Source organism: Emiliania huxleyi (genome assembly GCF_000372725.1).
Source record: "Emiliania huxleyi CCMP1516 unplaced genomic scaffold EMIHUscaffold_23, whole genome shotgun sequence".
Classification (NCBI taxonomy): Eukaryota; Haptophyta; order Isochrysidales; family Noelaerhabdaceae; genus Emiliania; species Emiliania huxleyi.
This window is the reverse complement of record NW_005200333.1, coordinates 369093-396181: the sequence shown is the minus strand read 5'-3', so window position 1 is coordinate 396181 and position 27089 is coordinate 369093. Positions and strand designations below refer to the sequence as shown.

The 27089-nt window shown below is 65.5% G+C and overlaps 6 protein-coding genes across 6 annotated transcripts; 2 read left to right on the top strand and 4 right to left on the bottom strand.

Moving 5' to 3' along the window:
* Window positions 1-153: 153 nt before the first annotated feature.
* On the bottom strand, window positions 154-3837 carry EMIHUDRAFT_450168 (hypothetical protein; the record flags this gene model as incomplete). The annotated part of the gene is made up of 12 exons (XM_005779512.1): window positions 3448-3837; window positions 3146-3285; window positions 2871-2942; window positions 2481-2600; window positions 1927-2172; window positions 1577-1735; window positions 1424-1508; window positions 1192-1248; window positions 1054-1118; window positions 561-865; window positions 335-486; window positions 154-185 (listed from the first exon to the last, which is right to left on the bottom strand). Exons 1-12 carry the CDS (start codon window positions 3752-3754, stop codon window positions 154-156), a joined length of 1740 nt encoding a protein of 579 aa, XP_005779569.1. The 5' UTR covers window positions 3755-3837.
* A 2208-nt stretch (window positions 3838-6045) lies between these two features.
* Window positions 6046-7507, bottom strand: EMIHUDRAFT_463254 (hypothetical protein). Its single transcript, XM_005779511.1, has one exon. The coding sequence runs from the start codon at window positions 7475-7477 to the stop codon at window positions 6062-6064; it is 1416 nt and encodes a 471-aa protein (XP_005779568.1). The 5' UTR covers window positions 7478-7507; the 3' UTR covers window positions 6046-6061.
* Window positions 7508-11652: 4145 nt separating this feature from the next.
* EMIHUDRAFT_205077 (hypothetical protein) lies at window positions 11653-12173 on the top strand (the record flags this gene model as incomplete). The annotated part of the gene is made up of 2 exons (XM_005779510.1): window positions 11653-11669; window positions 11927-12173. The coding sequence occupies 2 exons, from the start codon at window positions 11653-11655 to the stop codon at window positions 12171-12173; spliced, it is 264 nt and encodes an 87-aa protein (XP_005779567.1).
* A 1029-nt stretch (window positions 12174-13202) lies between these two features.
* On the bottom strand, window positions 13203-13975 carry EMIHUDRAFT_205076 (hypothetical protein; the record flags this gene model as incomplete). The annotated part of the gene is made up of 4 exons (XM_005779509.1): window positions 13203-13416; window positions 13501-13671; window positions 13738-13835; window positions 13910-13975. The coding sequence occupies 4 exons, from the start codon at window positions 13973-13975 to the stop codon at window positions 13203-13205; spliced, it is 549 nt and encodes a 182-aa protein (XP_005779566.1).
* Window positions 13976-14707: 732 nt separating this feature from the next.
* On the top strand, window positions 14708-20294 carry EMIHUDRAFT_463252 (hypothetical protein; the record flags this gene model as incomplete). The annotated part of the gene is made up of 12 exons (XM_005779508.1): window positions 14708-15312; window positions 15424-15484; window positions 15570-15752; window positions 15823-15866; window positions 15984-16154; window positions 16196-16336; window positions 16539-16670; window positions 16890-16905; window positions 17070-17146; window positions 19212-19850; window positions 19965-20130; window positions 20239-20294. Exons 1-12 carry the CDS (start codon window positions 14737-14739, stop codon window positions 20292-20294), a joined length of 2262 nt encoding a protein of 753 aa, XP_005779565.1. The 5' UTR covers window positions 14708-14736.
* Window positions 20295-23975: 3681 nt separating this feature from the next.
* On the bottom strand, window positions 23976-24671 carry EMIHUDRAFT_56529 (hypothetical protein; the record flags this gene model as incomplete). Its single annotated transcript, XM_005779507.1, has 1 exon — window positions 23976-24671. A coding segment is annotated over one exon (696 nt), but the record flags the coding sequence as incomplete, so codon positions are not given.
* Between the last annotated feature and the right edge of the window lie 2418 nt (window positions 24672-27089).

Genomic DNA, 27089 nt, shown 5'->3' with positions numbered 1-27089 from the left:
GACAACTGCTTCCGGCGAGCGGCCCCCAATGCCCGGCGGACGTCCCACGGCACCTCGTGCGCACTCCACACGGCACGCGTTCCCACTTCCTGTGATGACGAGTGCGGCACCGCTCTCCCCGCGTCCGCAGGCACATACCAGTCCTCGACGAGGCTAGCTCGGTGGCCGGCGTGGCGCTTTTGTTTCTTTTTTTGCACGTGTTTCTTTTCTTGTAGGCTGGCTCGGTGGCCGGGCTGCTCGACGTGGCAAAGTGCCTCTCGGAGGCCCTGGCGGGGCTGCACGGGCACCAGCTGGACCATGCGGCGAGCGGTCGCCCCGCGGCCCGCGTCTCGACCTCCTCTAAAGGGCGGCGGCGGGCGGGGGAGGGGCGTTGGCGGGGCCTGCGCGTAGACGTAAAAGTCGAACAGGGTGAGCAAGCCGAGGAAGCGCGCGCGCTCCTCCTCGTTGGATGCTGCGGCGGCGTCGGCCTCGGAGCGGAGGAGGTACCTACAGCCATTGAGGTTCATCTCGACCAGCTGTGCGGTGATCGAGCCCGCCTTGGAGGAGGAGGGAGGACGCACTTGCGCAGCACGCCGCAGTAGGCGGGGTTGTTGATGACCTCCTCAATCGAGATTGCGAGCGAGGCGGAGATTGTCACCTGCGGCTGCTGCGACTCTGCAAACGACTGGGTCAGCTTGTAGAGCCGCTCGGCCTGGTAGGTCGCCAGGAAGCAGAAGAAGCGCGAGGGGAGGCGCGGGTGGGTCGAGAAGAGCTGCTCGAGCCGCCGCCCCTCGATGGCGACCACGGTCGTGTCCTGGTCCGCCGCGACCGACGCGGTGGCGCGCCCCTCCTTGAGCAGCGACGTCTCGCCGAGCATCTCCCCCGCCTGTGCAGGCGTGCAGCCGAGATCTAGCAGAGATGTGGCACGGGCGCGTCTCGCCCAGCACCCCCCCCCCCCCGCCTCGCGGTATCTCGGCTATACCTCGCTATGTCTCGGCTAGCTCTCGCCTGCCGGTAGCCCACCACCACCGCTGTATCTCGGCTATACCTCGCTATGTCTCGGCTAGCTCTCGCCTGCCGGTAGCCCACCACCACCGCCTGCGCCTGGTCGGGCAGCAGCAGCTCGACGCGCAGCGCGCCTGTTCACAGCTAGGGGTGTGAGGAGACGCTGTTCACAGCCAGAGGGCAGCGGCAGCTCGACGCGCAGCGCGCCGCGGAGGATCTGGTACAGCGTGGCGGAGGCCTGCCCCTCCTGCACCACGTACTCGCCTGAGCAATCCGATTCGCTGAGCTACGGACTCGCCAGTGCCGCACGCCCGGTGAGGCCCGGCCGCAAGGCTGCGGGCGGAGCGCTGCGCGTGGCTGGAGTGCCGCCTGCGGCTGGTGCGCGGCGGGGCGGGGCGGGGGCGAGAGTGGGGCGGGGCGGCGCGGGTGCGGGTCGCGCCCTTCTTGTAGTGCAGCGTCTTCGCGACGGAGAGGAAGTGGTCCCAGTCCTCCGGGTGCAGGTCGAGCTCGTGCAGCAGCGTGTCCTGGGTTCAACAATATGAAATGTGATCTGTCTTTCATCAGTATTAGTCTCCTCCTTCTGCCCGCTGTCCTGCTCCGACTTGTCCCCCTTGATAATCGGCTCGAGCATGACGTGGAACATCTCCAGCGACACCGCCTCCCCGTCCTCGCCCGCGCGCCCAGACGCGCCGTCGGACAGGTGTGAGCGGGACTTGCCCAGCGCGCCCGTCTTCGCCTTGAGGCGGCAGGCCTGCACAGGGAGGCGGAGGCAGAGGCGGAGGTGGCGCCAGTGAGCCGGCCGGCGGCGGCGCGAGCGAGGGGGCGCTGGCGAGTCGGGGCTGCGGCTTCGGCGTGCGTGTGGAAGGCGTGCGTGCTGCGGAGGCGGAGAGGCGCTGGCGGAGGCGGGGGCGGAGGCGACTGGTGAGGCGGCTGGTACGGCGCCTCCATCAGCAGGCAAGCCTCCTCGAAGTCTTCGTTGATTTGCAGCTCGACGGACTGGCCCTTGGACTGCACCTCGACCGTGTTCGCGTTGCCCTCGGCCGGCTCCGAGCGCAGGAACGAGACGATGTCCGCGTTGTCGATCACCATTTGCTTGTTGAACGCGAACATCTTGAGGTCGAAGCAGAGGGTCGAGTCGAAGATGTACAGCACGCCGAAGTGTGCGTGCTGCTCCTTGACCGCATTCACCTGCCCGCCGCGTGCGCCGCCGGTCGGAGGAGCGCCGCGGGGGCGGGCGCGAGGCGGCGGCGAGGGCGGCGGCGAGGGCGGCGGCGAGGCGGCGGCGGGGGCGGCGGCGAGGATGGGTGGCAGGTTCATCGGCGAAGGCGGCGGATGGAGGGGTGTTGTGAAGGGCTAGTGGCGGCGTGCGGTGCTTCGCGGCGGACATAGCTCTGGGAAGCGTCTTCTGGGCAGCGTCTGGGCAGCGTCTGGGCAGCGTCTGGGCACCGGCTGGGAAGTGTCTAGGAGGTGTCTGGGCAGAGTCTCGGCAGAGGCGCCTCGCGGCGGACAGAGCACTGGTAGACGCCGATCAGGCGCTGGTCGGAGGCGAGGCCGAACTTGGCGCGGGCGTGCGAGATGTCGGTCGTCGGCAGCGAGGCGGTCTTGCCGGGCGCCTGGTCTCGGGCGAGGGGGGGGGGGTTCGGGCGAGCGGGAGGGTCGAGCGAGAGTCGGGCGAGGGTAGGCTGTCTTGAGCAGGCGGCGGCGACTGGCGGCGTACGCGTGAGCGGAGAGCGAGCGCGGGGGGCGGGCGAGCAGCTGCGGGCAGGGGTGCGTGGACGGCGGGGCGGCGGCGTGTGTGTGTGTGTGTGCGCGTGTGTGTGTGTGTGTGTGCGTGTGTGTGTGTGTGTGTGTGTGCGTGTGCGTGCGTGTGTGCGACGGCGCGCCTGCCCCTTCGTGACGACGGAGCGCATGCGGCCCGACAGCTCCGAGATCCGCTCCGAGAGGTACGTGGCGACGACCTGCCGTCCGCAGCGACAAGAGGGCGGCGTGTGTGTGTGTGTGTGGAGGGGAGGGGCGGGCGGGGCGCACGGCTCCTCCGCTCTCGCGTCTGCCCCGCTGCCCCGCCTCCACCACCACCCGCGCCTCTGCCCCTCCGCCCCCTCTCCCTCCTCCTCCTCTCGCCCCTTCTCCCCCCCCCTCTCGGCCCTCGGCCAGCCGCCGCCTTGAAGAGCTGGCCGGCAGACAGGTTGTCGTCAGCCAGCAGCTTGAGCAGCTTCTGCTGGTCGACCTCGAGGACGGTGAGCGTGGTCGCAGCCTTCGCCGTCGCTGCAGCCGGGTGGCCCAGCAGCAGCGACAGCTCGCCTGCGCCCCAAGGAAGGAGGAGGTCAGGGCCAAGGCGGTGAGGGACGCCGAGGGGATCGGCTTGCCGGCGAGCGGGCCGCTGGATGCAGCGGCGTGGGCTGGCGGTGGCGAGAAATATTGGTGACGGGCAGCGGCGGGCTCGCGCGAATGCGGGGCGCGCTCCGAGGACGTCGCCCGTCGAGCGAGTCGCGAGCTCCACGTCTGTGTCGCCTTCGCGCTTCAGCACGAGGTCGACCCTGCCCTCCTTGATGAAGAACATTTTGCCCGCGGTGACACCCTGCTCGATTAGCGTTTCGCCCGCCTCGAGCGAGCGCAGCGCGCCCGACGCCTCGAAGATGCGCTCCACAAACTCCTGCATCGACTTGTCCTTGGCTGCCTCGCGCTGGCCGGCGTCCGCCTTCTTCTTAGCAACCGACTTGCTCTTGTAGGCGTTCCCCTTGGCCTTGGGGCTCGACGCGGAGTTTCCCATGGCGGAGGGAGCAAAGCCGAGAAGAGACGGAGTGTGCTCGGCCGCGGGTCTACAGACAAAGCGGCGGCCGGCACCCCTCTCGCCGACCGTGGATGATGCGCCATTGTTTCTTTTTGCTACCCCGCGCGTTTCTTTATTTTTTTAAATTTTGACCTTGCCGCGCCGCCGTGCCGTGTTCTTCCCTCTGGCTCTCAGCTTGGGAGACCTCGCTTGTGGGGGAGGCTGTACGTCTGCGCGCCTCGTTCTTCTTTTTGCCAACTTACTCCCCAACTAAGATGCAGCCCGATTTCTCCTCGATCTCAGCAGACAGAGGCACCCCGACCAGCGCTCCACACCGGGGCGGCGATACGTTTTCTCCTAGGTTTTCTCGCCGCTTCGCCACCGGCGTCCAAAAGAGGCGAGGCCGAGGGTGGCAGCTCGTGAGGAGGGGGTGGCGCGAGGGTCGTCGCGAGGGCGCCTCCGCGTGTCCGGGAGGGGGCCGTGCTGAGGCGCGAGGCTCGATGGCGGATGTTGGCCCTGGGCTTCGAGGATGTTTGCAATCAAGCCTTGTTCCCTTGATGAAGCCCCTCAACCTCCAAAATCTCCCACGATGTTTCGCCCGACAGCTACTTGTGTGTGTGTGTGTGTGTGTGTGTGTGTGTGTGTGTGTGTGTGTGTGTGTGTGTGTGTGTGTGTGTGTGTGTGTGTGTGTGTGTGTGTATGGTGGAGTACGAGGACTGTGGGGTTCAACCAGGCGACGGCGGACATAGCGAGCCATCGCGGGTACCAGCCTGTCCGGAGCTCCGGAGGGCGAGCTGGATAGATCCGCATGGTCTTCACGGACGAACGCACGCCGGTGGGTGTGCGGCGCAATGATGCCGATGCCTTTTGCAAGGCGCCTTACTCTATTTAGTATTTACCCGTTTCTCTGCATTTTTGCAGAGTTAGAGCTCTTCTCTTTCTACTGTCTGGGTGCGTGTGCTCGTATTTTGCGTGAACTTATTCGGGCATCACAAGCCCCTCTCCGATGTATCTGATGTAACTCGCGTGAACGGCCGCTTCTCTGCCTTCTACCCAGGTACTCTGAACTCATCAAGCTTCCCCGTGAACTTGGAGCACTTGGAGTGCGGATAGCAACCTCACAACCGGGGCCGGGGAGCTAAGAAGCGCACCCAGCGGGCCGGACGATCGGCATCGGGCTACGGGCAAGAGAGCCCTGACCCCCTGGGGGGTGCGCGGTCGCAGGGCCATAACACGGGAAGTACTAACAGTAGCGATCGCCAACTCGCGCTGTGGTCAACGTCATGATGAGACCTGTATCTATATCGACCCTTACCGCTCACATGGCTTGGAGCCTACATCACGCTCGACGGCTCCGCCAAGCGGCGTCATGCGGCGATCGCCTACACGCGCTCACGGAGCGAGCGACGGTCGCGACGAGCGACGAGCGCGGTGGACGGCATTCCCCGGTGAACTTGTAGATGCCCTTTAGGTCGCCGCCGGCCGGTCCCCCGCCTACCCCAGCCGCGGGTGGATAGTACCGAACGAATACCGTCCCGTAGGACCGCGGGCTCGACGTTCGGCCGGTCCCACACGGCTGGACAGACGCCCCAGAGCATGGTCCCGAGTGACCCGTACGGCGACCTATGGACGGCGACGCAAACGACGCGCGTGTGCGGCAAGGGCAGGCGCCCACACTTGCCACACGCGTAGTGGGCATCCATACCTCGCTCCCATGGCCGCGGTTGGCCAGGTCAAGGACGCTGACTCACTCCCTCACATGCCTGGAGATGCTCTCCTCAAAAGCGCCTCGTGGACGTCTGAGCAGGCAGGAGCGGAGGGTGACGCGCGCGGAAGCACGTCGGGGGACCCGGGTGCGTTCGCGGCAGCTACCGCGGTCATGCCGGAGCACTCGGATCGGTCGCGCGACGTCCCGCGGCCGAGCGACATCAGGTCCGGCGTCGCGCGCGCCGAAGAGCTCGACTCGCCAGAGCAGCCTCCGTGTGAGCCAGAAAGGCATCGTAGCCGTCCTGAGAGGCTTCACACAGGCCATTGGCCATATGGAAGGGCTCATTTGCCGCTGAAGCCGATGGGAAGCTTGAACGGGGACAAACTCAGTCCACCATTCACCGGCTGGGTCTGCCATGGCCAGGAGACCAGGCGACCCCCCTGGCGCCCTCCACGCCCGATGGGTCCATCAGGGCCGCGGGACGGCATTCCCCGGGGGGGGGGGAAAGGGTTAAAGCCGTACCGCGCGTCCCGCGTCCTGATCTCTGTGTTCTCTGACTCTGTTTTTCAGTGTTCTCTCGTCTCGCTTCTCTGACCATTTCACAGCTGATTGCGCACGAAATGCCCGTCCTGCATGATGGCGGCGATGCGAGGAGTGGAGACACTGCCGTCGTCCGTGAGGTTTGCGAGGAGGGGCGTGGAGTCCTCCCACGGCCGCCCCTCGACCACGAGGAGGTCGGCGAGCCAGCCGGGGCGCAGCTGGCCGACAGGCAGGCGCATGAGCGCGCCGCCGTGTCGCGTGGCGGCGACGAGCGCCTCTTCGGGCGAGTAGCCAAAGTGCCGCTGGAAGAGGAGGAGGTCGTTGGCGTTGGTGCCCTGCGGGGTCACGCGGAAGCCGTAATCGCCGCCGAGGACGACGCGCAAGCCGCGAGTCCGCAGAGCCGAGAAGGTCTTGGCCTGCGCGTCGAGGAGCAGCTGGACGTCGGGCAGACTCGGCGCGAGGGCAGCCATGAGGCCGACGGCGGGGCCGACAAAGATGTGGTCGCGCGCGGCCGCGAGGGCATCGAGCAGCGCCGAGTCCTTGTGGACAAAATCCAGATGATAGATCACGTCCACACCCACGGCGAGAGCCATCCGCACGTCTGCTGAGCCGCGGCAGTGCGCCGCGACGCGCTTCTGTCGCATGTGCGCCTCCTCGACCGCCGCGCGTACCTCGGCTTCGCTGTACGCAGGAAGCATGTCGTCACGCTCCTCGCTGAGCTTCGAGATCGGCACGAGGTCGCCGCCGATGTTGATCTTGATCGTGTCGGCGCCCTCCCGCAGGCAGCGACGCACCGCCGCCCTCACCTCATCGGCGCCGTCGGCCACGAGTCCAAAAGAGTCGCGATGCTGGTGCATCACCGAGCCGTCGCCGAGGTTGCCCGTCGCGGTGATCTCGGGCGACGCCGCCAGCAGCCGCGGCCCTGGCGCCCGGCCCGCGTTGATCCAGTTGCGCGTGACGGGGTCCTGCCGCGGCCGCACGCCCGCTGCTGAGAAGGCCGATGTGAAGCCAGCTTCGAGCAACCGGCCTGCATTCAACAGGCCGATGAGTACACCCTCCTCCGGAGGCGTGTCGCCCGGATCGGTCATCGCTGCGATATCCTCGAAACCCGTGTGCGCATGACCCTCGACCATTCCGGGGATGACCGCCCGCCCGTGCAGATCGACAGCAGCACACGCAGTCCCGTCAATCTCGGTCGGCAGCGCCTCACCCGCCTCGATAACGGCGGCGATGCGGTTGCCTCGGAGTACCAACGCGCCGCGGAAGGCCCGTCTCGACGTATGCGCCTCGTCCGCCTCGCCGGACCACACAACACCATTGTGGAGCACCGTGCACCGGCTCGGTGGCACGCGCGGTTGCAGGTCACTGCGGTTGACAAACGGCATCTTAAACGTGAGCTGCATCGGCTCCTCGCTCTTCAGGCACTCCATTGCAGCGGCGAGCGTCACTGAAGTTGCGATAGCAAGCGCTCGCATGCTGGTCGCCGGCGAGGGGCAGCAAGCGCCCAGCGAGCGAGTTCTTTACCAGGTTGCAACCCTTGTTCCGCAATGTGCTGTGAACAGAGCACCAACCAACAGCTCTCAGGACCCCCCGGTGCTGGGGTGCTGCCAGCAACCAACCAAGTCGAGCGGAGCAGCGTCGTTCCGATGTTTCGGCGGGCACTTCTCACCTAAGTCCTTGTGGCGGGCCGCCAGGCCCGGAAGCAGATGCCGACGAGGATCAGACACGGCGCGCTATCTGGGCTCGGAGGTCGGCAAAAGGTTGCGCAACCGACACCAGCGACCAGGATCGTCGATCGAGGTAGGTGCACGCTGCTGAAGCAGTGCACCTACATAGTGCGGGACCTGGGGCAGCAACCAACAACCTGGATGGGGACGGGGTGCTGCTCAAAACCGGCGGCAAACAGCAGCGTTCACAGCCGAGTGCGGAACAAGGGTTGCAACTTGGTAAAGAACTCGCTCGCAGGGAGGTCGCGGGGGCCCGGGGTACCCCGGGTTTCGCGTCGGCCCCGAGGGCCCAGATAGGATAGTCCCCGCTGTAGGACGGTATGCGGCGGTCGCCGCCCACCACCCTGCCCCCCCTGGTATGCCAGCGCCCGGTCCCTTGCCCTCTCTTGCGGAAAGCATGCGGAAACAGGCCAGAATCAGAGAGAGATTTTTAGCAATACCAACCAGACCTGGTCAGAATCCTATTCAAAAGTGCCCCGAATCCAGGTGTGTACTGTTTTTGCTTGGGGCGGACAGCATGATGAAATTCTGCAAAAACCTGACCGGCCCCTGCGGTGCCCCTACCTACCTACCTACCTACCTACCCTACTTATGGGAAACTAAAAAAGAAATCACGGTATGGGTGAAGGTGGGGTACTATACCAACTAAAGTGATGGCTGGTGGTACTCTCCTGCAATCACAGTCCTTCCTGTGACATGGCAGGCCACTATCAAGCCCTACAAGCACCAGATCACCCACTTGGGGAGGGTTGACGTCGTGATTTTCGCCGAAAATTTCTTTTTTTGGAGAAAATTCCGGCGTGAAGAGAGGGAAAAACCCGACGGGAGGGCCCAGACCTACCCTACCTACCCCGGCATGCTGTCCGCCCCAAGCAAAAACAGTATGCCGAATCGGCCGGAACGATTATATTGGCTGGAACAACTACGAGTATACCGGTAACGGTGATGGTAGCTTTTTCGCTGATTCTGTACAGAGCTTGGCAACCTTAGTGGCCGCAGGCCACACGCCCGTAGGGCGTGAACTAGTCGCGCGCGTAAGCGCGCGAAGAAAATTTTCAGAAATACGTACGTACTTACCCTGGGGAAGGCCTTGTTTTCACGTCCTTAGCGAGTGATGCAATCACGTTCTTGTTTTGCCCAAAACAAGACCGTACTCGCACGTTCTTATTGGCTGTGGCAAAGACACTAGACACGCTCCGCCTCCTTCGCCGTCGCCAGCGGCGCTGCACCATGCACGCGTACTTTCCGCCCGCCGATGCAGCGGCGCCCGCGGCCGCCGGCGCGGGCGAGGCGGCAGACGGCTGCGGACAGCGGCACTACCCGCGGGCGCGCCGGCGCCGCCGCAGGCGGCTGCGTCCGGCCCCGAGGTGGCAATGCCGTCGTACCAGCCGTGGAAGCAGTCCCGGCCGGAGTGGAAAGGCTGCACTGCAGAGCAGTGGGCCGCCTCCCGCTGCAAGACCGACGACTACATCGCACCCACGATGCCCAAGGGTTCTGCGCCCGGCAAGATGTGGTCCTTTGGCGTCTGCCAAAAGGGGGCGGTGGTACGAAGCAGTGGCGCTGCCTTTGCCCGACGGCTGGACCACGCGGAACGGTGGTCCCGTGCGGCAAGATCCTCACCTTCCCCGACAACGGCAACATTTGGAGCTCGTGCGCAAACCCCCTGCCAGCCGACGGCCCCACACACACCCCTTTCCAGATTGCCTGTTTGAGACGTCCCCCAACTCCTCTGACCTCGTGCGGTCTCGTAGGCACTTCAGGAACAAGCACCCAAAGGAGTTCGACGACGCCAATAACGCGGCTGAGGTCTGAAGCGCTGCGGCGGCGGCGGCGGGTGGTTGTGTGTGGGTGGGTGGGGGGGGGGGGGGGGGGCCCTCTCCAGGTCCCCAATGGAAGGGTGGGGTGGGTGCGCCGTGGGTGCGCTGTTTGTGTACATCTTAACAAGTGCTTAACAAGCATGACGACCGACGGTGGGACCACGACCGACCACTGCGACACCGAAGGTATGACCGAGGAGGTCGCGGCCGAGAACGCGCCGCTGGTGAACGGCCAGGGATACGTTTGGGCCGAGGGCTACGGCGGCCGCCCCGGCTGGGTTCTCTGCGTAGATTAGGGCCAGGATAGGGCCAGGAGCCGCCGACATCCGGCGCGAGGACCGGCTCTTGCGCACAGAAGCGAGCGGAGCGAGCCGAAGAGAAAATTTGAGGCGTAAGGTCGTACTTGCATGTATGTACGTCCCTGTTTTGACAGTACGTACGTAGTGTCGAAGTACGTCCGTGGTTGAGCTGAGGCGCACGTACGCGAGGGGCGCTGGCGTGTCGTCAGCAAGGGCGTGTGGGCTGGGGGCATTTCCGCCCACGTTCTTGCAATACGTACTTGATTTCACGGTCGTGAAAGCAAGGTTGCCAAGCCTGATTCTGTAGGCGTTGTTCCGGCCGTTGGAGGGATGGTGGAGGGAGTCGCGGGCGGCGCCTCCTCAGGCGAGGCGGCCTCTTCCGGCCTATTGGCCCGCCTTCCCAACGAGGCGGGGATAGCGGCTGCGCGAGGCGACGAGACGCCGCTGCTGGCGTGGCTCGACAGCGGCGGGCGGGTCAACGCGACTTGCGGGGAAGGAGATGTGTATCGCGCGTCTCGTCGCGATGCGAGCGGCATGACCGCGCTGATGCTCGCCGCTCAGGAGGGTCACGAGCGGGTGGTTGAGCTGCTGCTGCAGCGCGGCGCGGAGGTCAACAAGCAGAACAGCGAAGGCAGCACCGCGCTGATGCTGTCCGCCAGCTTTTTCGGCCACGAGCGGGCGGTCGAGCTGCTGCTGCAGCGCGGCGCGGAGGTCGACAAGCAGAACGGCAAAGGCGTCACTGCGCTGATGCTATCCGCCAGCTTCGGCCGCGAGCGGGTGGTCGAGCTGTTGCTGCAGCGCGGCGCGGAGATCAACATGCAGAACAGCAAAGGCGGCACTGCGCTGATGAAAGCCGCCAGCCAAGGCCATGAGCGGGTGGTCGAGCTGTTGCTGCAGCGCGGCGCGGAGATCAACAAGCAGGGCAGCCGAGGCGGCACCGCGCTGATGGACGCCGCTTGCAACGACCGCCCCGCCGTCGTCCTCCGCCTGCTGCGGGCGGGCGCGGATCCAAAGTTGCGCTCTGAAAGCGGCAGGTCCGCACTGCAGTGGGCCAGACAGAAGGGCCTTTCCGCGTGCGTCGAGGCCTTCCGGCAGCACGTCGCGGAGGTGGCTGCAGGCCGGCGCGAGGCTTCTTCGGTGACCCGAGGCGTCATGGACAAGACGCAGACGAACAAAGACGCCGTGACAGCAGCTATTGACGGCGACGAGGCGGCGTTGCTGGCATGGCTCGACAGCGGCGGGCAGGTCAACGCGACTTGCGGGATGGGCGATGTGAGCGGCATCACAGTGCTGATGTGCGCCGCCCAGTTTGGCCACGAGCGAGTGGTCGAGCTGCTGCTGCAGCGCGGCGCGGAGGTCGACAAGCAGAACAGCAAAGGCAGCACCGCGCTGATGGGCGCCGCCATCCAAGACGATGCCGCCATGCAAGGCCACGAGCGGGTGGTCGAGCTGTTGCTGCAGCGCGGCGCGGATATCAACCTGCAGAACAGCATCGGCCTCACCGCGCTGATACTCTCCGCCTGCCAAGGCCACGAGCCGGTGGTCGAGCTGCTGCTGCAGCGCGGCGCGGAGATCAACAGGCAGGACAGCAAAGGCGACACCGCGCTGATGGTCGCCGCCAGCCAAGGCCACCCCGCTGTCGTCCTCCGCCTGCTGCGGGCGGGCGCAGACACGGCACTGCGCTCCGAGAGCGGCAGGACGGCGCTTCAGATGGCCAAGGGAAAGGGCCACGCCGAGTGCGTGCGCGCCCTCGAGGAGCATGCGGCGGCAGAGATGAGAGCGGCGGCGGAGGCGGAGGCAGCGCGGCATGCCGAGGCGCTGCTGGTGGAGGAGGAGGCGGAGAAGGAGGCGGGGGGGCGCGACAAGGAGAGCAAGAAGGGTAAGAAGAAGAAGAAGAAGAAGAAGGGGAAGGGCGGAGGTGGAGGCGCTGGGCCGTCGCGGGAGCCCGAGGATGAGGATGAGGCAGCGCTGGCGGCGGGAGAGGAGGCGGAGCTGGCGGCGGCGTTCGAGGAGAGCGCGAGGCTGGAGGAGAAGAGGCGGGCGCCCGACGAGCAAGCGTCGTCCTCTTTGGCTGCAGAGAGGCCGCCTTCGGTGGAGGAGGAGGAGCCGCCGGACGACTTCGTCTGCCCAATCACGACCGAGGTGATGAGCGACCCGGTGATGGCGGCGGACGGGCATGCTTACGAGCGGACGGCGATCGAGCGCTGGCTCGCGACCAAGTCAACGAGCCCGCTGACGGGCGGCGAGCTCGAGCACAGCATCCTGGTCCCCTCCCACATGCTGCGCCGGATGATCCGGGACTGGGAGGGGGCGCGCAAGGCGGCGTGATCAGGCTCGAGATCGCGCCCCATCCCACACATTATCACCAGCACCAGCACCGCCCTCGGTCCGCGGGGTGCTGGTGGTGTGTGTGTGCGGACTGTGTTCATCTCACAGTCTCTCTTGTTGTACTATCTACTGTTGACTGAGTCTCGTTGCACTGTCTCTTTTGCTGCGCCTTGGAGCGCCAGTGCGGAGACTGTGTTCACTGCGCGCCGCGCGCATGTCGCCCCACGTGAGGGTACTGTGCCCCACACACACTCTCGCAGAGCCGTATACGTATCGACGGTACGGGGAGCGGACCCTGAGTTGACCAGGGGTTGTGCGCTGGGTCCTCCTGCTCGGCTCCAGCCAGTAAACAAGTCTTGTCATCAACAGAGTAGAAGGATCTGACCTCGGGGCCGATGTGACCAAGCGCTGGTAGCGTGGTTTAACCTCACACCCATGGTCTCACAGTGTGCCGGCAGTCGCCGAGCAGTGTCGCTCACACAAGCCGCAGCACAAGTGACTGAGGGCCAGTGAGGGCGAGCCCATCGCTGTGACAGCTGTGGCAGCCGCACAGTAGGCTGTGTCAACTGTGCAGAGTGTGTGAGCAGCAGAGGAGCTGTTCTCCAGGCTTCTGTCGCAAAGAGCTGCATGCCACCGAAAGCGCTGTCGAGGTTCGCCGAGCGCGGCGCAGGTTGAGGGAAGCCGCCACCGACGAGCGCGTTGGACTTTTCACTCCGGACAAAGACGGGGACACAGCGGACGGTGCGGGGTGTGTCCCCGTCATAGTGGCGAGGCGCGGGACCGTCTGTGGCGAGGTGGGTCGCGTCCCTCGATTTCCTCAACTCAGGGTCCGCTCCCTTTACTCTAAGCAAAACTCGAAGAGTCGAACACCTCAGTGTCAGAGCAACCTGAGAAATTACGTACTATTCGTACACACCCTACGGCCACGGCCTCCCTCCGCGCGTCGAGGATGGCCACATTGGCCGCTCGTTTGCCCTCGCGCGCCTCATAACGGCCGCGGCCTGGCGCCAAGAAAAAGCATCATCCCGCTCACGTCGTGCCGAGCGTCCGGATCGACTCCAGCATCTGCGGTGCATCCGAGTTGGCATGGTCCTCGTCGCCGGTCGGGTCGCCCTCCGCCTCTGACACCTCCCGCAGCCTGACCACGCCATCGGCAACGAACAGCGCCGCCCGCTTGCCTCGATTCGGACCGAGCTCTGGGTCCGGCTCCTCCAAGCTCAGGCCGAGTGCAGCCGTCAACGTCCTGGCAAGGGTCGGTGAGGCAATCCTCTTGTGTGCTAAGGCAATCTTCTCGTCTGTAAAAGGCTAATTGTCTAGCTACGATCACCCGAAGGGGTCAGCAACAAAGGTAAATGCTCGGGCGCCCGCCAGCCCGCTCGCGCGCTTCCACGCGTCCAGCACATAGCCGTCGTTTACGCAGATCACCAGCACCGCGTCGACAGCTGCCGCCGACAGGGAGCCGTCCGCGTCGGCTGAACGGTAGCCGGCGAGCTGCGTGCTTCAGACAGAGGTGAAGGCGCCTGATGTTCGGAGCGCCGTTCGGCCCTTAGACTAGACTGCACACGCCAGCGCGTTCTTTGTCCATGTGCAGCCGCCTGGCAGAGACAGCACGACCACCCGCTTTCCGGATAGGTGTAGCTCGCGCACGGAGGGCACGCGCGCCTAAATCGTGCAGTCGTGGGCTTGTGATTGCACGGTACGACTGACGGAGTCTGTTCGGCACTGCTGGTGGGCACCGGAAAGGAGGCGAGGTCGTCCTTGACGAAGACGTGTTCTGCGTCGGGGAAGAGCGAACCTAGCATTCCTACTGAGGTTGGCCGCTTCGGACACTGTGCCCCCGGTGTTGGTCGAGCTCGCCGGCCGGGGGCACTTTTTCTTTTTTCTTGGATTACGCTGTTCTTCACCTCGTGCCGTCATCATCTGTCTAGCGTCCACCCATACCGCGTTGGTGTCCAGTCCGAGCCTGGCTGTTCTTCACCTTCCTACCCTCTTCACCTCCACGCCAGCGGCAAACATCAGCGCGGTGCAGCCGTCGCTGTTCTGCTTGTTGACCTCCGCGCCACGCTGCAGCAGCAGCTCGACCGCCCGCTCGTGGCCCTCCTGGGCGGCGCCCATCAGCGCGGTGCCCCCTTTGCCGTTCTGCTTGTCGATCTCCGCGCCGCGCCGCAGCAGCAGCTCGATCAACTGCTTGTGGCCGTCGATGGCGGCGTCCATCAGTGTGGTGAGGTCGGTCGCCCCTCTGCAGAGCTCTTTGGGAAGGCTGCCGCTACCTGGTACCAACCATCCTTCTGTGTCCGCGGCGTTGCGAAAACTTGTCGTTGGTTTTCAAAAATCTCTCTCTCTCTCTAACACGCACGGGTCTCCGAGGGTTGATGGTTTTCCGCAGCGTATACCGGGTTTCCCCTGAACTGCAGAACGCCCCCTCTACTCGGAGCTAGGTGTCCGAGGGACAATGCCGGCTCTTTTGCGAGAGTTCACTTCTAAAATCCTGTCGCATCTAAATTCTCGTTTTCTGCACTTGACGGCGCTTCCTGCGGCTTGATCAGAAAACGTGTGTTTGTCTATGGACTCACGCGCTCGTGCCGTCGCAGCCATCGCCCAGGGCGCGCGCCCGGCCGCCGTCGTCCCCGCCGGCGCCGCCGCCGCGACCGAGCTCTCGCGGCTCAAGAAACAGCTCCACGAGCTCGAGGAGAAGCGCGACAATGTAATCAAGAAGAGGAGGTCTCGGAGGGAGGCTCGGCCTCCGAGCTGCTGGGCTGCGTGCGGCCGCAGGGGCGGCGCGTGCCCGCAGTTCTGCGGCGAGGGAGGCGCCTGCTGCAAGCTTGCTTGGGTGAGCGATGGGCGCGACCCGAATGCCTGCCCGGCCGAGATGGCGGAGTTTCGGTACCACACGTGCGTGGCGCAGAGCTTCGTCGGCGTGAACAAGGGAGACCCCGCGATGACGGACTTTTCGATCAGCTCGGCCGGCGTGCATCTCGGCCGGACCAACCTCGTCCGAGAGCCCGGCTACACGCGGCCGACGATGGACGACTATTACGCATTCGCCGACGGGACATCCGCCCTGCCCGCCGCCATCGAGCGGCACTTGAGCGACCGCGGGCGTGCGGGGAAAACGCCCTGGCCGGACGCGCAGCAGCAGGAGAGCCCGTGTTGCGCCGTGTCTTCCCCCGCTGCCTTATCCACGCTGCCTTATCCACGCTGCCGCACCTCCCTCCGACAATCCCTCACTTCGCCACCGCCTCACCGGCAGGCGCCGAAGGTGCCCAAGGACCGGTGGCGGTGCAACCGCTCCTTCGCGGTGGGCAAGCGGGGTGACATGCGAGGCGTGCTGTGCGGCCGCTCTCCCCGGAGCCTCCCAGGCACCTTCCAGGAACCTTCCAGAGCACCTCTCTACAGGCGTGATGCGGCCGCTCTTCACGAGGCTGCGACTGTGCGAGCCAGAGACGCGCAGCACGGCGGTGCACGTCTGGTGGACTGAGACTATGGAGCTCGAGACAAAGTTCTGGCCGCCTCGCCGGCCGGCCTCCCGTGCCGGCTTCCCAGAGGGCGGCAGCGGCGACTTCCCCGAGGGCGCGGATCGTCAGCTGTGGCTGCTGCGCGCCGTCCCTCGGAGCCTTCCAGGAGCCTTCTCGGAGCCCTCCTCCCGTAGGCGCCATCGTCAACTCGGCGCCCGGGCTGGCGCAGCTCGTCGGAGTCACAAGCACACGTGTTCATCAACTGTCATCAGTCCTAGGTGCCCGGGTACTCGGAGGGTACTCGGAGTCACGACCTGGCCGTTATGAGGTGATTGAAGTCATGATTGTTGCTCAGGTGCCCGGGCTGGTGCAGCTCATCGGAGTCAAGCCCGCGCTCGGCAGGCTGCAGGAGGTGTGCTACCGCAAGACGGGCTACTCGCGGCTCTCGCCGCCGGCCAACGCCGACGCCGAGCACTGTGGCTTCACGAAGCGCTCTTTCACGGTCGGCAAGGGGCAGCTCGAGGAAGTGTCTAGGAAGTGTCTAGGAAGCGTCTAGGAAGCGTCTAGGTCGGCAAGGGGCAGCTCGAGAGCGTGGCAGCCGACTTCCGCTCGTACAACCTCAACACGATGCGCCACTACCGCCCCTCCGGGGGCGGCGCGCTGAGGCACCGCCTCTGGATCTGCAAGCCGCGCGGCGGCTTCAACTCGGTCGGCATCCACATGCACTCCCTCCCGACCGAGGAGCCAGCAGTAGCAGTAGCAGTAGCAGTAGGAGCAGCAGCAGCAGCAGCATAGCAGTAGCAGTAGCAGTAGACATGCACTCCCTCCCGATCGAGGAGCTCCCGGCTCGGGGCTTCTCCAGCGACCCGCTCTTCTCGAAATGAGACGCTTGCGTGGCGGACTTGAATAGGAGCTCAGCTCGGAGGACACGACGCTCGCCTGGCTGACGAGGCGCGTGCCGGCGGGCGAGTATGTCATGCAGGACTTCGAGATGAACCCGATGACCTTCGCCGGGCACAAGTTCGACCTGCGAGTCTGGGCGGTGTCTAGGAAGTGTCTAGGAAGTGTCTAGGAAGTGTCTAGGCACAAGTTCGACCTGCGAGTCTGGGCGGTCGTCCTCTCGCTCGACCCGCTGCGCACGCCTAGATGCCCAAGGGCAAGGCGGGGAGCCGCGTGTCCGTGTGTCCCCGTCCTCCCTCTCTCACCGGTCGCATCACCAGGGGGCCGGCCTCTGTTTGAGCACAGCCCACCCTCTCCCGAGGCGCCGTGTGCTCAGTGTGCGCATCCACGTGCTAGTGGATGAGTCACAAGCATGCTTCAGCACCGATGTCTTCCTGCAGGCTGCGCGTCCACGCGCTGGGGACGGGCCAGCCACACGGTCCTCGTGCTGGCACCGCGTGCTAGAGCCTTCCCCGAGCCGTCCGAGCCCTCTCCCGCGTAGGCATCCCGAAGGTCAACATGTGGCGTATATATATATTATGTTATATTATATTATGTTATATTATAGGCATCCCGAAGGTCAACATGTGGACCTTCTCGAACGAGCCGCGCCACGCCAAGGCCGGCTGCAGCACGCACCTCACCATGCTCCCCTGCTACGAGCAAGACGACCCGGACAGGCGGCGGCGCCTCCTAGCCTCACCGCACCTAGCCTCACAGCACCTAGCCTCACCGCACCTAGCCTCACAGCACCTAGCCTCACCGCACCTAGCCTCACAGCACCTAGCCTCACAGCACCTAGCCTCACAGCACCTAGCCTCACAGCACCTAGCCTCACAGCACCTAGTCTACAGCAGAGGCGGCCGCAACAGCTACCCGGGAACAAGACACGCATTCGACCGCCGCCACCGCTCCGCCATAAGCTCGGGCTAGCCACGCTCGCAGAGGCGGCCGCCAGACGCAGATGTGGAGCTCGGCACGTGTGTGCTGCCCTCGCCGCCTCGGGCTACACGGGCAGCGGGGCGTGGATCAGAGCTTTGAGGGCGGGCGGTACGCGGTTGCGCTCGAGGGCGGCGGCGAGAGCGTGCGGGTGCGGCCGGGTAATCTTTCGCCGGCTGCGGCGGAGCGGGCGCCGAGCGGTGCCGCGGCAGTCTCCGATGAGGTCGTGACAGCTGCTGAGCGAGGCGACGAGGCGGCAGTGCTGGAGTGGCTCGAAGGCGGCGGGCGGGTCGACGCGACGAACGAGAGAGGCGGCTTGAGCGGCCTCACGCTGCTGATGGGCGCCGCCTTCATCGGCCACGAGCGGGTGGTCGAGCTGCTGATCCGGCACGGCGCAGATGTCAACCGGCAGGACAGCAACGGCGGCACCGCGCTGATGATCGCCGCCGTCCAAGGCTACGAGCGGGTGGTCGATTTGCTGCTGCAGCACGGCGCGGAGCTCAACGTGCAGAGCAGCGACGGCCACACCGCGCTGATGCTCGCCGCTTACCTCAACCGCCCCGCCGTCGTGCGGCGCTTGCTGCGGGCAGGCGCAGACACGGCGGCGCGCGCTGAGGACGGCAAGACAGCGCTGCAGCTAGCCAAGCAGCTGGGCCACGCCGCGTGCGTCGAGGCCTTCAAGAAGCACGTCCAGGAGGTGGTGGCGGGACGGCCCGCGGCGACGGCAGCCGGCGGCGAAGGCGCAGGCGGCGCTTCCTCCGGCGGCGCTTCCTCGGCTGGATTGAGAGCCGCGAAGACGCTATCTCCAGCGGTGGCGGCGGGGCGGGCGTCGAGCGGTGTCGCGGCAGCCCCCGATGCGGTCGTGGCAGCAGCTCATCGAGGCGAGGAGGAGGCGCTGCTGGAGTGGCTCGACAGTAGCGGGCGGGTCGACGCGACGTACGAGAGAGGCGAAGTGAGCGGCCTCACGCTGCTGATGTGCGCCGCCAACTACGGCCACGGGCGGGTGGTCGAGTTGCTGCTCCGGCGTGGGGCGAAGGTCAATTTGCAGAACAGCGACGGCGTCACCGCGCTGATGGCCGCCGCCGGCCAAGGCCACGAGCGGGTGGTCGACTTGCTGATTCGGCACGGCGCCGAGGTCAACTTGCAGAACAGCGGCGGCGGCACCGCGCTGTTTATCGCCGCAACCGCAACTGGAGGCCACGCGAAGGTGGTCGAGTTGCTGATACGGCACGGCGCGGAGATGGCGGGCGGGGCGGACGCGGTGGGCGCGGCGGGCGCGGTGGGCGTGGGAGGCCATGGGACGAGGGGCGTGGCGCTGGTGGCTCGTAGCTGTTTACATACAGAACCTGAGTACACGGAAAATCGCCTTCACAGCTCACACTGGCCCTGAGAGGCAGCTCTCAGTCACCTGTGGCTGTGCTAGAGAGGCTGGACGCGTACGCTAGGTAGGAGGGGGGATATACGGCGTCTTCACAGAGAAAACCAGCTGCGGAGCTGGCGCTCAACAGGTCATGGGCGGGAACTCCACCGATGTCCGATGGCCGCCTGGCGGCTCAGCCGCCACGCCAGCATGACCGTGGCAGCTACCTCATCGCGATCGGGGTGATGACCAGGCCGCACAACTTTGATCGCCGCGCGTGGATGCGCGAGCACGCGCCCGCACCGCCCGAGCTCCTGATGCGCTTTGTGCTCGGCCGCTGCTTAGCCGCGGACGTGTCGTACCTACTCCTTTAAGCACGCGAAGGACGGCTTCCGCTCGGCGCATGTGATCAAGACGTACGAGTGGTACATCTACGCGAAGGGGCTCGACACGCGCTGGGTGGCCAAGGCTGACGACGACACGCTGTGGAACGTGCCGCTGCTGCTCGCCGAGCTTCGTCTGCTCACGGGGAAGCACGCGCACGCCTACCACGGAGTGATGCGCTGGCGGTGGTACTCCACCGTCGACTCCGCAGTGTGCGGCGCCTTCGTGGAGCACGGCCCGCCGAAGCCGCCGCCGGCGGCGCGCGTGGCGACGTCGGTGGCGAAGTGCGGCGGCGGTGGCACGGCGGGCGGCGGCGTGCTCGGCCCGTTCGTGTACTCTGATGGCTCGTTTGAGCTCCTCTCGACGCCGCTCGCGCGCGCCGCCTTCGCGCCGACGGCGCGCCGCTGGCACAGGCAGTTCCTCGGCATGAGCAAGCGCGGCTCGACCGCCGAGGACCCGCTCGTCGGCGCGCTCGTCTACGAGGAGAGCGTGAGGCAGCAGCTGCCCACCGCCTTCTACGCGCTGCGCCCGTGGCGACACAACCGCTTCTGGGTCGACTTACGCGAGGCGCGCACGCTGCCCGACGCGACCACCCTGTCGGTGCGCGCTCGCCCACACCCCGCCTCTCACGCCTCGGCCCATGCGTGTGCACCTTTGCCGCCCAAGCAGTCCCCCCTCTCGAAGTCCCCTCCATAATCCCGACCGTACCCGCAGGTGCACCGCGTGTACAACTCGATGCTCGCAAAGGTGTCGGCGGCGCGCTTCGCCCTGCGCAATGGCGCCAACGCGTCGTCGTACGTGCAGTACGATTGCGGCAAGTGCTCAGAGTGGGGGTGGCAACAGGGCACCTCCAAATTTGCGTGCTGCATGAAGCGTCCATGTGCGGCCAATGATCCCTCAGTGCCTCTTGCATCTTGTGGTCTTGTGTAGATTACTCTCTTCTGCTGCACACGTATCACGGTCTGAGCCCTGGTGTCGAGGTGTCGAGGCCCGGTGTCGAGGGTGTGGCTAGCGCGGGGCTACTCAATAGCAGAGCTGCTGTAACATTTAAACCATCCTCACCTCTCCCCTAGCTCTCCCCACAGCACACTGCTCACTGGTCTGCTCCACAGTGGAACACAAAACGACTAAAACGCGCCCAAGCGGCGCATGCGCATGCGCACGACGCATGGCCACACCAGACCGAAGAGGGCTCGACACAGCGTCGCGTAGGAGTTGGGCGCACGCGGGTGGCGCCGTGGCGCGCGCGGGCGCGACGAGCGGACGGGCGGACGCGGCCAGCGGCGGTCGCACGACGAGAGAGAGGAACGCCCCACGCAGGCGCGGAACCGGCCGTGCCGCGGCAGCGCGGCAGGCGATCCGTCATTTCCGCCGCCACGCCGCCGCCTCCGCGGCACCCTCGCGATCAGTGCGGCTGGGGGTCGCGGTGTGCGACCAGCACCGGAGCGTCTAACTGCGGGCAGTGCGTTTGCGCCGCGGCGCGCAGCCACTCCGTGTCCTCGCGCTTTCCGCTACCAAATGCGCGAAATGGAGTGAACGGGATCAGGTCGACGTGCAGTTTGCGCAAGCTCGGGCCCAGCTGCGGCAGCGCCGGAACCAGGTCGTGCACGCGCAGTTTCGTGGTCGCACGGACGGAGAGCTCGTGCAGCGTGCCACCGACGGAGCCAATCAGCTCGGCGGCGCAGCGCCCCAGCGTGTTGGTCCCCTCCCGCGGGTACGGCCCAGAATATCCCGCCGACGCGTGGACGATCTCCAGCTGCCGCAGTCCCGTGAGGTGCGCGCCGTGGCGGCGCTCTGGCCGAGGGAGACGGAGCTGCTCTGCAGCCCCTGCAAAGTTGCGAGGGAAGAGACACTGCTCTCCATCCACTGCTCGCCCCCATCCCTCGTGCGGCGCTGCCTCCCCCTCGCTGGCCGAATACTTGGAGTCGACGCGCTTCGACTGACAGCCGTCCTCGGCCGCCCAGGGATGAGGGGCGGCGGGCTGTAGCAGCGGCGCAGCGGCGCGCTCCCCGAGAGCGTCGGCGACACGGGCTCGTCGTCAGGCCCCTTCCCCCAGAGGCTCTTCTTGCCCAACGGGGAGAGCGGAGAATGAGCAGCGCCTTCCGATGCACTCATGATCTCGCTCCTCGCCCTCCGTGGCAGCGTGAGGCACTCCTTCTCGAGCAGCAGACTCGTGCGCTTTGCCTCCAGCGCCTCGCCAACGACTCTTTGGTGCTCGGTCAGGAGTGCGACCGACTCTTTGATCACCTTGCACTGCCTGCAACGCGTGCGAGGCAGTGATCAGGGCAGGCGGGGCGGTCTTGGAGGCGGGCGCCCGCGCACCTCGCAGCATCCGCCCGAATGCTGCTCTGGTGCGCCCTCTCCACGAGCAGCAAGTCCGTCACCCGATCGGACTCGTCGCTCGGCCGACTGATCTCAGCGCGAAGGGCGAGGCACTGCTCGGTCGCCTGCTGCCTCTCTCCCCCGGAGAGGCGCGTAAAGGCAGCCGCGATGTGGTCGAGCATCACGAGCTCGCGGTCGATGTTCCGCTTGATCACAGTGAGGCGATGCTCCTGTTGCGAGCTCTCCGCCACCTGGCACTTTAGCTGCAGGCGAATCTCGGCCATCCGCCGCAGCGCAATCTGATCCGCCAGCATCATGGCGGCGGGACGTAACAGACTCGGCGGCGAAACGGAAAGAATTTTAAAGCAAAGCGGGACGAGACTTTTCTTTGGCGTCTGCAAGCTGTGTATTCTTGTATTATCGTCGAGTAAGGTATTGCGTGGGGGCGGTACGTAGTCCCGTATCACTAGCTCCGAGTAGAGGGGGTGCAATCTGCTGCTAGGGGGGCCCAAGGAAGCGCGAGGGAAAATCCGCCGCTAAGGGAAACCCGGACTCCAAGTGCTCCGGAGCGCGGAGCTAACCCTCGGAGACCCGTGTTATTCATGGCCCTGCGACCGCGCACCCCTTATACTAGCTCCAAGGAGAGGGGGCGTTCCGCAGCTAGGGGGACCCGGCCGGAGCGCGGCAGAGCTAACCCTCGGAGGAGACCCGTGTTATGGCCCTGCGAACGCGCACCCCCCAGGGCTAGGGCTCTCTAGCCCGCAACCCGACGCCGAGCGTCTGGCCAACTGGTGCGCTTCAGCCCGCCTCGTCCGAGGTTTGGGCCTGGCTCATGCCCCACTGCGTCGCCGCCTGGATCTACTGGCACGCCACACTCCTCCTCTGGGCGGGCGTGCCGTTCCTGCCGCACCCGAAGAGCTCGGACCCAGCCGCATACAAGCGCGACATCCTCGCAAAGGCGGAGGCGTCGGGCAAGACGCTCTGCCCGGCCGTCGGCGCCGCCGCGGCGGGCCAGCCCCGCTTCTCGTGGAGCGACGCGGCGCGGTATCCGTGGGACGGCTAGAGAGAAGACACCCTCAGGCCGCCCTCCGCGCGCGCAACTTGGTCTGAGATATTGTACCGCGGCAAGAAGATATTGCATTTATTTTTATCAATCAGCGGGAGACAGAAGAGAAACACGAAAAGACGAGACCTCACCTGGGTGTCACCTCTCGTGGCTATGATTGTGCTACCTAGAGCGTAACCGTAAGATGCGGGGGCCGTCTGGAGGCAAGAGGTCAGCCCGCACAGGGCGTGGGCGGGGTCCCAAAATTCTTTGGCCTGCCAGCGGGTGTGTGTGTAGTCTGTTGAGCTCTATAGTCTCCACTCCTGGCCCCATCTCGTAATAGTCCAACGTATCATAAGAGATTACCATAACCACCCTCACTTCTCACGAACACGATAGGTAGCGATGTATTCAGGGTATGCTTGTGTCAAGTCGTAGAGGATCACCATCCTCGAGTCGCAGTGCCCTGGACCAGAGCACGACGGCCGGTGGGGTCCGCCCTGCACCGAGTCGAAGAGCACGCCCGAGCTTTGGCCTGGGGGCTTGGTCAAGCTCCGGGTCTCCTCTCCGACATAGCTGCCAAAGTCCTTGGCAACGCCGACAGCGGCACGAAGCAGCAGCAGCTGCCGCAGCTCCCGGTCTGGGTAGTCAGGGTAGAAAACATACGAGCGGTCGCTGTCGCCATTTGAGTATCGTGCCTTTGCCGCAAGGTAAACTCCTCGCCCGTAGAAGGCTGCACTCGAGAATCGCGGGTCGATGCCAACCTCGTGTTGCAACGCGACGTGAGGGTCGAGATTAGAGGTTCCATGCCACATTTGCTGCTCATTCGCATCGCCACTACGCTTGAGCTTGATCCGATCCCTTTTTGCGCAGTAGTCCTTCCAGAGCAGCCGATCTTCGACACGCTCGAGCCGAACGAGCTCCGCCGTCGGGAGGGACTCCTTTAGCTTGCCCTCAACCTCTGCCCACTCTAGCTCGGAAGAATCGACCATGACCCGGCAGCGACCGGCTCGCCACCACTCAATGCTACCTCGGTCGCCACCGTCGTCAGACTGAGAGGTCCAAGTCGCAGGAAACTGCACGCCAGCGCTTTGGAGCAGCACCTGCTGCCGCATGAGCTCAACTTCGGCCGTGGCGCAGTCATGCCGGAGTGCGACCACCTCGTCGCTCGTGATCTGCAGCTGCGTCTGCAGCGTAGCTCTACCAGCGGTGGCGTGCTCTACAGCGGCCCGAAGAGCGGCCAGCTCGGCCTCGGCCTCAGCCAAACGGCGAGCGAGCGCCTCGGATGCGACTGCGGCGGCAGCTGCTGAGGAGCCGGCACCCTCGCTCGCGACCGGGTGAGCTGCAACGAGCGAGCCGAGCTCAGATGAAAGCCCTTCAAAGGTTGGACGAGCGGCTGGGTCTTGGCGCCAAGATCCCTCCATCAGCTCAAGCGCCTTGGCAGGGGCGCTCGTGGGGAGATCTGGGCGCACCGGCTCCTCGCCGTAGAAGGACGCCATATGCGCAGCCTGAATCTCCATCTCCGGCTTTCCAGCCCAAGGCGGGCTGCCCGCAAACAGCTCCCAAAATAGCATTGCAAACGAATACACGTCGCATGGCGGCGCATATTTGGCGCCGCCCTTGCTCTTGGGCCGTGACAGCTCAGGCGCCTTGTACGCCATGGTGCCGCGGGTTACAAGGCGCCATCCTGCAGCGGTTTCGACGGCGCTAGCAGCAAGGGAAGCTGCGGTAAGCGTCGTCCTTAGTTGTACTGACAGGCCAAAGTCGGCGACGAGCGCCTCGCCACCACGGCCGATCAGCACATTTGGCGGCTTGAGGTCAAGGTGCAAAATTCCTCGGGCGTGCAGCGCAGCCATCCCTGCGCAAATGTCCCGAGCGAGCTGAAACTTTCGGCCGACAGCCATCGGAACGCCTGACGCCACAGCAGCATCAATCTCGTCGACCAAAGTTCCCTTCGCCAGAGGGAGCAGCATCATAGGACTGTCAGCATCAGTGACGACACCGAGGAGATGCACCACGTTCGGGTGCCGAACCCGGGCCAAAGCGTTGGCCTCTTCCAAGAGCATGCCTGCCGCGCGCTTTCGCTCGGCAGCACTCGAGGCAGCGGCAACCACCTTCACCGCAATGTCGGCGCCCTGCCACCGCGCGCGGTGCACCACGCCGAAAGATCCGCGGCCAATCTGGTCTTGCAGGACCACCTGGCGGGCTGGCACGTGCGTTTGCTGCGACTGCAGCGCCAGCTGCTTTTCTAGCCGCGCTGCCAAGGCGTTTGCGTCCTCAAGCTGGCGCTGCAGCCGAGCGAGATCCGACGACGCTGCGGAAGCAGACGGCAGCGAAGGCGGGGAGGAGGCCTTCAGCGACTCTGCCTTAGCCTTCTCAATTTGTGCCTTTTCGACACCGAACGCCGGGTCGCGACCGCAGGCCGACCTGTGGCCCCATTTCCAATGTAGTCTCTGGCACTCCGCGGAACAGTACATCACGCCCTTGCATCCTGAGCAGCGCTTGCAAGACGGCAGATTACACACCGCGCACACCCTGGAGGCGACATGGAACTTGGTGGCGGCGTTGGAGGCGGTGGTGGCGGTGGAGGCGGTGGTGGCGGAAGCGCCCGCATGCCAAGCGCCCGACTGCCAAGCGCCCGCATCAGAATCCCAGCGAGCACAGAAATTTCCTGTCGGAGCCGGAGAACCCGGCGCGAGTGGAGCAAACACCTGAAACTCTTCGCGGCTTCGAACAAAGCGAGCAACCACCAAGTAAACATGTTGCGGAGGCTGCCTCCGAGACTGACGGCGCGCCTCGCAAGGCGCGAAGGCGCGCGATACACACTCCTCTCGCGTCTCGGGGAAAACGCGCAACTGTGGAAAAGAGTTCAACGAAAAGAACTCTCTCTCACAGCACACAGGTTCGACACAGGAAAAGAGTTTGCTCGGATTCCGAGCGCGCTGGTAGTAGTCGTGTAGGCGTCACCAGTCATCTTGGGAGCGGAGCTGCTCTTAGTCCTAGAAGATGTGTTTGCGAGCGTAGGCGCTCACAATCGCACAGAGATGCTACGATTGCGAGGAGTGCTGCTCACAATCCTTCGACTTCTATCTAGGATTGAGAGCGAGGCTGCTCTCAATCCTAGCCTGGTAGAAAAGAAGGTTCACCGGCACTCTTGACAGAGCCGGCTTGTATTCTTTTTTTGTCGTTCTCCACACCGCCGTGGCGTGGCAGACGGTGAACGAGCTAGCGTGCGGGGACAGCGGCATTGTGCACGGAGCTAAGTGCATTGCCGTTCTTAACGGAGTCGCTTAGGCGGCTCCGGTGGTGTGCCGGTGATAGTACTAGCACGCGCCAGTTCGCACCTGTGTCGAGCCTGTCTGCGTGCAGTTTTCTTTTTTTGACACTCTCTGGGTGACAAGCTGGCGCGACGAACGCTGGGACAGACAGGAGAGGACGAAGCGGGCCGGAATTGGATCAGTGGTTCAAAGTTCGCTGCTCGTGATGCCTCGCGACCAGGAGGTGCCTACCTCGGCGTGGCCAGTGGTGACTTCACTCCTCTTGACGCTCGCCGGCTGCTTCTTCGCGCTATCGGCAGCCGGCGCTGGCTGCTCAGTCGGCGCTCGCTGCGCCGCCTTGCCGGACTCGCCTCGTCGGGCGCTCAGGCAAGCAGCCACCGCAGATGCGACCGAGAGGGTGGGAGGTGACGTGGGCGGTCGGCGCAGGGGCAAAGGCCGAGGCCGGGGCGGTGGCCGCAGTGGCGGCGGCCGTGGCAGCAACGGCGGCCGTGGCGGTGGCGGCGGTGGCGGCGGCGGAGGCGGCGGCGGCGGCGGCGGCGGAGGAGGAGGAGGAGGAGGCCTCGTGCACGTGTGCTTCATGTCGCTCGGTCCACCCCAGCAGACCGAGTCTGCCGTCTCCATCATTCGCAACATTGAGGCGCTCGCAGCGCGTGCCGAGGCGCTGGCTGGCGGCAGACAGCTCGTCGGACACTGAGCGCCGCGCCCAGCCACTTCCTGCCCTGCCGTAGGCGCTGCGGTACCACATGGTCGTCGACCGCTCTCCCGCCTCGCTGCGGCGCGCCCTCGAGACGCGCCCCTCCTGGAGAGGACTCGCCCTCGTCTGGCGGCATGGGCGTGGTGCACTGTCTCTTCACGGGCGGCGGCGTGAACAGGCGAGGGATGCCTCTCGCGCGGCTGCACCTCCACAACACGCTGCAGCTGCCGCAGCACGTCCGCGAGCTGCACCGCAGACTCTCTCGAAGCGCCACCGGGCCGGGGTGGGACAACACACCACGCCCCAACCCAGCCCCTGCCACCCCACCCCACCCCACCCCACCCCACCCCACCCCACCCCACCCCACCCCACCCCACCCCGCCCCGCCCCGCCCCGCCAGAAGCGCTTCAAGCTTCGCCCCCTCCCCTCACCCCTCTCCCTGACCGCCCCCTCCCTCCGCCCGGCGCAGCTCCATCTACCTCTGGAAGCCGCACAAGCTT